This window comes from Carassius auratus, chromosome 5 (assembly GCF_003368295.1).
Source record: "Carassius auratus strain Wakin chromosome 5, ASM336829v1, whole genome shotgun sequence".
Taxonomy (NCBI): Eukaryota; Metazoa; Chordata; class Actinopteri; order Cypriniformes; family Cyprinidae; genus Carassius; species Carassius auratus.
The window spans coordinates 12,787,440-12,796,693 of NC_039247.1; the positions used below are offsets into that span (position 1 = coordinate 12,787,440).

A 9,254-nucleotide genomic window follows, 5' to 3' on the forward strand; every position below is an offset into this window, starting at 1 on the left:
GAGAAGTTCGAAAATACCTTTATTTTTATGTCGGGTTGCTACACGAGTTCCTGGGTCAGTGTTGTTTGTCTTTTGGACAAGATATTTTTCATCACTCCTACCACAAGTTGTTTTAGTATATAACTTTATATGCAATTTCTAATTGGCAGAGCGAGCTTTTTAAATAAGATTTAAAAAAAAAAAAACTTAGGCCCACAAAATTATAAGTAAACTAAAGCTTTTATTATTATTATTATTATCATTGTTACATTAGTCAATAATAATAATGACATGAATAACTATTGTAATATTTAATAAAATGCTAATAGCATTCGAAACAAACGCGGGAGAGCATACAAAAAAAAAAAAAAAGACAGACTCTAAAAACTAATTAACAAAAACAAACACTGTACAATTTTGTATTTTTATGCAAACAAATATAAAACGTCTGATTCCGCGTGTATAGCCTAATAATTAAATTTTAATCCTGTTTATATTTAATTATGATGAGATTATATATATGGTTGTGTATTTGCAAGCAGAATTAACGTTTTCATTAACCGTTTAATGCGATAATTTAGTGCTTTAATTATTGTCATATATTGGCCCCTTTGTTAAATTAAGGCCTGTTTGCACGATGGATGCTTATCATTTTGAAGCTGCATGTGTCAGTGCACTGTTACACCTACTTTTTCTTAATGTGTAAAATCATGACAGCTCAGAAACGTCCAATATTTCAGATATGCTACTTATTTAACATTATAAGAAAAAAAGGACAAGATACCAATTGCGAATATTAATTATCAATATTAATATGACAATGTTGGACTCTCGGAATAGGGCACGCGCGCATGTGCCCTGCTTTTTCGCAAGCTAGAATGCGCTTTCGTGATCCGCGTGACCGATGCGAGTCAACAGCTGCCTTTTTTTTTCCATTACCAATGGCTCGCGGTCTGGATGATCTGGTGCACTCCCGTGTCACGCAAACTGCGATGCGTACTGGGGCAGACAGGGAAAGAATGTTTTTGAAGCATTTCTGCAATCATCATCATTCTGTTAAGTCCACATTAAACGTCATGCAACTGAAAGGACACTACAGTGTTAAAAAAAAAAAAATAAAAAAAAAAATATATATATATATATATATATATATATATATATATATATATATATATATATATATATATATATATATAATGAGTTTTATTCTATCAGGAGAAATATAACAATAGCAGGGAGGATCCTACCATAACGACGTGCTGAGCTTCTTACATCCTCGAGTCAATAGGCTTTTAAAGAAGACAGCAGCATCTCACCCAGGAGATGAAAATTCCCACTAAACCATTGGGATAAGCGGCGGTGACCGCTAAAGATGCAGAGGAACCTCAGAGTTCTTTAGATTATTTTACAAAGGCTGATATTTGTTATCTCTTCAATAGCAGCGGTGACGCTTTGTTGTCATGTGATCAGCGAGCTGGTATAAAGCGCATGGAAAGGTCCGCCCTCTTTGGAATCCTGGTCTGGCCTTTAGGAGGGTCCCCCCAGATAGAATAAGTGTGTGGATGTTGGGATTTGGGCGATCTGTTGATTCCTTGCCGACAGTAGGCTAATCCATTAAAAGCCCATGGCACTGGTGACACACTGGCACGTCCTGTCCGCGTCTCCCGCATCTGCTCGGCGCGTCTTATGAGTTCCCTCGAATCGAGAGCGCAGGTAACACGCAGGCTCAGCACACGCAGCGCTTTTCCGCCGTAGTCCATCTGGGACCCGAGATAGCCATGACTTTGAGCTCCGAGATGTCGGATGCGTCTGTGCTCTCGGAGGAGACCGACATCGACGTGGTTGGAGAGGGAGATGAAGGTGACGGCCACACGCGCTCCTACGTGGACGAGGTGGCTCAGATGCACGACGAGATCCTGCTCGGTGGTTCACCGTCTTGTGTGGATGCCTCCGCCGCACGGGACCCCTACAAGCCAGCAAGTAAAAACACCCTGGTGAAGCCCCCATACTCCTACATCGCACTCATCACCATGGCAATCCTCCAGAGTCCCAAGAAGCGACTGACGCTCAGCGAGATCTGTGACTTCATCAGTAACAGATTTCCCTACTACCGGGAAAAGTTCCCAGCTTGGCAGAACTCTATCCGGCACAACCTGTCTTTAAATGACTGCTTCGTCAAGATACCACGGGAGCCTGGGAACCCCGGTAAAGGCAACTACTGGACACTGGACCCAGAGTCCGCCGACATGTTTGATAACGGGAGCTTTCTACGTCGCCGGAAACGCTTTAAGCGCCAGCAGACGCCTGAACTTCTCCGCGAGCACGGAGGCTTTCTCCCTGCGTATGGTTACGGACCTTATGGTTGTGGATTCGGTCTGCAGCTTCAGTCTTATCACGCGCATTCTGCGCTCCTCGCCTTTCAGCAGCAGCAGCAGCAGCCTCCGGCGCCCTCGTCCCGGCATCCTCACACCGGAACTCTCATCCCCGCTCCTTCCCTCATGCCAACCACCACGGACCTCACCCGTTCCCGCTTCTATCCTCCTTTAAGTCCCGGGCTTTCTTCCCCCATACAGACTGCTGCTAAGTCCCCGGTTCACCGTTCACCCTTCTCCATAGACAGCATAATCGGGAGCTCTTTAAGCCCCACCAACTCGCATTGTGCCTCACGGACTTCCCCGGTGGTCCCGGTGCTTCCGCCGTCCCTCGCATCTCAGCACTCCTCAAACCCACTACCGGGAGTCTTGTACGGACCAATGTCTTTACACGAAACCTACGCAAACCGGATTGTCAGTGGCACTAGCGGCTGTTAATTTTGTTATGTTTTTAAACTAAACGTCACATTTTAAAGCGATACACTCCTGTGTTTAAGGTAGGATTATTTTTGTATTGTTTTGTTTCACTCAGCTGAATGATGGACAGTAACACGTTCGTGCCTATATTCAAGCTGTGAAATATAAAATATATCTATATATATATTTATGTTAACGTTTAAATTCAATCTAATTTCCGCTCCACGAACTTTTTGCTGTCGATGTGATTGTGGTAATCACTGCAGGGCGTCTCAGGACAACCAGTTTTTTTTTTTTTTTTTTTTTTTTTTTTTTACAGGCTATAAAATAAATAGTCGATGTATTTTGTGTGAAAACACAAATGTTTTCTAGTTTGGCAAACTGATTTTTTAAATACTTTGTAATGAATCGATAATGTAAATCGAGTATTTTTTTTTTTTTATACAACACGTAGCCTACTTCTCAGTAGCCTAATAAAAAATGTACATTCGTTGATATTGTATACTCGGAGTGTGATTATTTTTTACACGGTCTGTTTTTCATTAATAATAAATATTGTTTTGCAAAATAAGATGGAGTGGAAATGACCTCATTGATAGTCCCAATAGCTTTAAATGCTAATAAGATAATAATACTCTACCCTCTGCCTCTGAAATCAGGTGTTAACTTTGTCTTGAGCCTCTTGTATCCTGAAAGCATATATACAAATATATATAAACACACACACATGAGGTGGTGCAGTTCAGTTCGTGGGTCAGTGTTTGCAGTTTTTTGTGCAGTGCTGTTGTAGCATTTGATGGCGTCTTGCACTGCTTGAGGAAGAATCGACTGTATTGGAGACACGCACACACACACACATACAGAGGGAGATAATGGAGGACCAGTTGAACTCTAATGTAAAGTTATCATGGGAGCTGTTTTGAATCGAAGAGCAGCATCAATGGTTTAGTCTCAGCTTAATGACTAGATAAACTTGCTCAGTATAAGACAGGATTATTGCTCAAAGACGCTCAAAGACGCGTTTGGGAAAAGATAAAATACGCCTATGACTGTCCAGTTCAACTGAGGCCTGTGATAGAACAACTGTGGGCATCTTTTTTTAGAAGAAAAACTGACAGGTTTTGGTGCTCCGGGACTCTTACGTATTTATCAATGGGATGACAATGTTTAGAACACTGTAAGATAATTATGTGCTTTATTGAACGATGGCACGCAATTTACTTAACTAAGCTTGAGCACAGTAATTTTGAATTCATATTTTAAGAAAAAATATAGTATTTTTTAAAGAAATAACAGCAGTTATAATAAAGAGAAAAACCCCGTGAAATAAAACTAAATACTATAGATTATATGACATATTCTGTCATTTAGCCTACACTTTAAATTAAGTTCTTATATATTCCTTAATATTTGTATTAAATAATCTGAATATTTCGCGCGATAAGTGTGATACATCGAAAGGCAGGCATATGTATTTTTAAGAGGATAATGTGATTTTTTTTTAGCTCGTGATTACATTATGGTTTTATTCCCTCCTCTCTAACAGACAACAGAAACACGATGTCGATTCATCTTCATGGCCCAGTTATCTCCCTGTATGTTGTTTCCCACATTTATCTCCACAATACTCCGCGACAGCGCAGTGTCACTGGGGTGAGAAACGCGGTGCTTCCCTGTCCAGGTCGGGGATAATCGGCGTGATTTGATCCAGCTGGCCTGTGCTCTAACTATTTTGTCTTCTGCTGTCATTTGTGAGGAGCATGATTTAACTGACTAGAGATAGTCAGTAAAAGAGATCGGTCAGTTTAACAGTGCAGGGCGAGAGTGTGTGTGGCGATGCCGAGGCCAGTTTGCTGAACCTCAGCAAATCCCATAGGTATCATAAACTGCTGTTGAGATGCTTATACGGGATAATGGGCTGTAATTATAGACACTTCTTATAATACACTTCTTCAAAAGGTCGACAATTAAGACCACAATAGAAAATGTTTGAGACAAACCAAAATAAAAAATATTTCAAAGTGCAACACGGATGCACGGAAGTTGTATTTGTCTGTGATTTTTGTGATCCTAATGGAAATCTAGAGTAGCATATCTGGATTGTACGCAGATGAAATGTACAGTAGAGACAGTAGGCCAGTGGAGCAGGAAACGCTCACACGCTTACTTGCACACAGATAGTGTAGTGCCACTATGATGTAACCATTGGCTGGAGATAAACGTGATGGGGTGAATACTCGCTTTTTCCCTCCAAGCATTAATTCATTCATTCAGACAACTTGTGACGGCTCATATATGCAATACTTAAAAAAGTAAAATTATCCTAAAACAATATAAGTGTCAAATTTGTATTTAATATTCCAAGGTGAAATTGTTAGATAAAAACAAAAGTACACGCATAAACATACAGTTTTATGAAATGAACACACATGTAGCATCACTTTTTATTTTTTTAGACTGCTTTGGAGAGGTCCAGAGTTTATCTTGCGCATCCATTCAGACATCCTGGCTAGCTCGTGCAAATTCAAGGACTGTTCGCGTGCTGAGGTCTATATAGTGTTTTCATCTGGTCAGGTTCATAAATTATAGATGGTTACTATGCGAGCATGCATGGGTCAGAATGCAGGATGAGCTAAAGAGGATGCTATCCCGAGTAGAATTCAAATCAATAAAAAAAAAATTCAGACTTCAAGACGTCCATTTAATACCAAAGGTTGGTAGCTATGGAATCATATATATTTTAAATAATAATAATCTCAGCGAGGACCCTACTGCACGCACACCCACATCACCCGACATGAGCGTCAGAGGAGGGCAGGACGGAGAGAGGCACCCCATCTCTTAATTCCACCTGTCTATTTCTCCTTGACGCTAAAGAGAGGCGTTTACACACACTTGTATATAACACACAAACAAGTTCACTAAAATTGAGCTGTTATTGTGCTTTTTAAATAGGCTATATGTATTATTATTTTTATTTACTTATTTATTGAACACAAAGATCAAGGCTCTAATCCCGATCTCATGAAGGTAGGCTACGTTTAAAAAAAAAAAAAAAAAAAGATGCGTATAATATGTAGCCTACGCCAAACTGCGTATATCATATGCACGACAAATACGTGCGTATCATGTGCACGCCAAAGTCAGTTTCTGCGTAAAAACATTGAGCCAAATAGAAACAGAAAAACGTGCAATTGTATTTTCATGAGACCGGGCTCACAAACAAGTACAATCAAGCTAAAACACACACTTCCTTTATGCTGACGGTGACTGTGTTCATCTTGAGTGGATGCAAACAGATTTCGTAACCTATTTGAATGTTTAAAAATAGCCTACAAACTATTTTTCCATTTTTAGTAATTTTATTAAAACTCTCAGAGCAGCAGCATCATTTGCAAGCGGAACATTGTGTTTAGAATTTTCTAAATTATTATTTTAAATCGACCTGTGATGTTGCTGTTGAACACTGATCATCATACAAAGTTTTTCCTGCATAACAGTGCTGTGCACATAATTACCTTGTGATTCATGTTTTCATTATGATTTACAGTGTTATAATAATAATCTAATGGTGCCTGATGCTTATCTTATAAAATTCAAGTAGGCTATTATTATGGTCGTAATTTAATAATTGCATTGATTTCACGACACAGGCCTTTTTACAAAAATACAAAATACAATACAAAAACCACAGTGAATGTCTTTGTGGCCAGCATCAGACCAAATAACAATACCCAAACATTGGTGGACATGATGTTGTTACATCCACAATTCTAAACCAATTAAAATATAAAGAACAGAGAGTTGGATGAGTAGGACCAGTAAACCACAACAAGAAATTGCAGTTTACAAAACTGGAAACAAGTCCCGGAAATGTTCTTCTTTGTTTTCAAGTGTTCAGGATCGTGTGGCATTGCTGAGTTTGACCCAAGACCCGCAGTTAGAAGTTTATAAAGTGAGGTTTAAAGGGCATGGAGATCAGGGCTAAAAGCTAACAGTCAAACACGGTATGCACACTTTAAATGACATTACAGCCTATGGTGATCATAATATCTGCAGTGAAAGTAACTGGTTGTAGAACAGTAACAGCAACGATTTACAATATCAATTCATGATGCAAATTAAGACTGATTAGTTAAGGTTTTTAACATTTACATCTGATTTTGCACTCAAAACAAGGACTTTTGGTGTTACAAATTGCAGTCAGTTGATAATATTTTTTAATTTAGATATTACTACATGAAGAACATTTAGTTTTTTACAATGAGATCTGTTTTCGTTTAGAATCACATTGTAAACCATGTAAACAATAAAGTGGTTAACTATCAAAAATCAAACACTTTTTTTCACATTAAAATACTACAAAATCAACCAATAAAAGAAAAGAAAAATAATCTTCGCAAATAAGTTTCACTAAATTCACCTGACACGTAATGGTTTTTATAATGTAGAAACTGTATATTCTATCGCCCTTCACCAACCCCTGTGTGTGTGTGTGTGTGTGTGTGGGCATGTTTTTGTGACATATCAGGACACAACTCTGTATAATGACACAAAGTTTCATGTGAGGGTTAGGGGTAGGGTTGGTGAAGGGCGATAGAATATACAGTTTCTACATTATAAAAACCATTACGCCTATGGGATGTCCCCACTTTTCACAAAAACAAACATGTGCGTGTGTGTGTGTGTGTGTGTGTGTGTGTGTGTGTGAAAAAGCAAGAGAGGTATTAGGAGGAGAGATGTAATAAGGCAGTGAATGCCCTCCATGGGAGGTGTTGAATCCCTTTCTGATCTATTCACATTGTAGCCCAGCAACACTTATCCTCTGTAGCTGTATAGAGCTGAACAGTGTGTTTGTGTGTATGTGTGTGTGAGTTTTATGCTCCATTAGCAAGTTTGAGAACTAAAGGCAGGTCTGAATACAGCTCCAATTAGAGAGAGTTAGAGAGCCCACTAACCCACTAGTCTCTCTGCCACCCAACTTCAGTCAATTACTTCCCTCTTCCTTTCATGCTTTCACTTTTCTTCTTTTCTTGCTTTCTGTCTTTTGTTAATTCTTCTTTCTCTCTTTATCCCTTTTCTGCTTCTATTTCTGTTTCACCGTTGTCTCCTTTCTCTCTTTTCGGTACATGCTTTAAAATGCTGTCCATTGCTATATTTTGACTATCCCATCTTCCTATCTGCCCTGCTGCCTGCGTTGTCATTGCACTGAAGTGATTCCTGTGGAGAGGTTATGAAAATAAATCCAGTAGTTTTGCGTAACACTGTTTTTTCTAATAATATTATAATAATAATATTTTTTAAAATCATTATTATTACACAACTTATTTCAAGTGTAAACCAACTTCCACAGCGACTAATAGCAATTTCAGCACATGTACTGCCGGGAAATACCTGCTTTGATAGGTTTAAAGCACCTAGAAGAGAGACAGTTACGATGATTTAGCTGGGAAAGCAAAACTGTCCATCACTATAATATTGCATAAACACACCTATTAAGTCATCAGCATTGATTTGGCAAACACACAAATAGTCCCTATTTCTTTTAAATGAGTAAATAATAATTTAAATAAATTACAATTGAGAAGTATAAAGAAATATGTTGAGAAGTCTTCTGCAAACCCGCATTTTTAAATGATTTTGCATATTGCATAGAAAGTGCAATAAAATATTCTCACTAAACAGTGGGCCAAATCTTGTTGGCTACTTTCTGTGTTTTTATATGTACATGCCACTATTTTTCTGTTCAAACATCGCTAATACAGACACACTTCCCAACCTTTCATGTCTGCTATAATGACTGGCTCAATCGTATTTCCTCAAAGAGCCTGATTGTGGACGCCAGTTACACGCAATAACGCCACTGAAGCATAAACATTTTAGCACACTACGCTGGGCCATTCATCACAGTGACACCAGTAGGTAATCTACACCGCGCACCGCACTGGACGTTAACCAGAGGCTCACCACTCACTCTCTCTCTCTCTCTCTCTCTCTCTCTCTCTCTCTGGCAGAAGGCTTTGCCCTTTAATAGCATTTACTTAACATTGAGTCATAAAGTCCATGACAAAGTCACTGTAAAAACTGAATATGGGCAACTGTTAGCTTAGGTAGCTAATTCTACCTGATTTGACTCTTAAAAGTGATTTTTATTGGTGTAATTTAACTGTTGGTGTAACTTTCACAGGCTATCCATCATTCAACATTTTTTAAGAAGAAAGAAATCTAACAATCGTAGGCATTGTTGGTAAAATACGTCAATGGTAAATGTGAACTAGTGAGAGAAAGTGCGCGTGTACATGTGTAGCCACTGAAAGCAGACATTTACTGAGTTCCTGTCTATACTTTCTCTCTCAACTTTACGTTTGCATGACACCCTTGTCAGTCATTCAACTAAACCAAAGACAACCGAGGGAACTACCCATGAAGACTTGCTCTTTCAGTCTACCTCTTACTCTGTTTCCCAGTATTTTCCCTCCCTTCTCA

General features: G+C 38.9%; 1 protein-coding gene across 1 annotated transcript; it reads left to right on the plus strand.

Moving 5' to 3' along the window:
- The first annotated feature begins 1,227 nt into the window (after nt 1-1,227).
- foxd1 (forkhead box D1) lies at nt 1,228-3,447 on the plus strand. Its single transcript, XM_026248711.1, has one exon. The coding sequence runs from the start codon at nt 1,758-1,760 to the stop codon at nt 2,787-2,789; it is 1,032 nt and encodes a 343-aa protein (XP_026104496.1). The 5' UTR covers nt 1,228-1,757; the 3' UTR covers nt 2,790-3,447.
- The last annotated feature ends 5,807 nt before the right edge of the window (nt 3,448-9,254 follow it).

Bases quoted from the DNA above. Each gene is read 5' to 3' on its own strand.
- foxd1 (XM_026248711.1), top strand. From the start codon at position 1,758: ATGACTTTGAGCTCCGAGATGTCGGATGCGTCTGTGCTCTCGGAGGAG.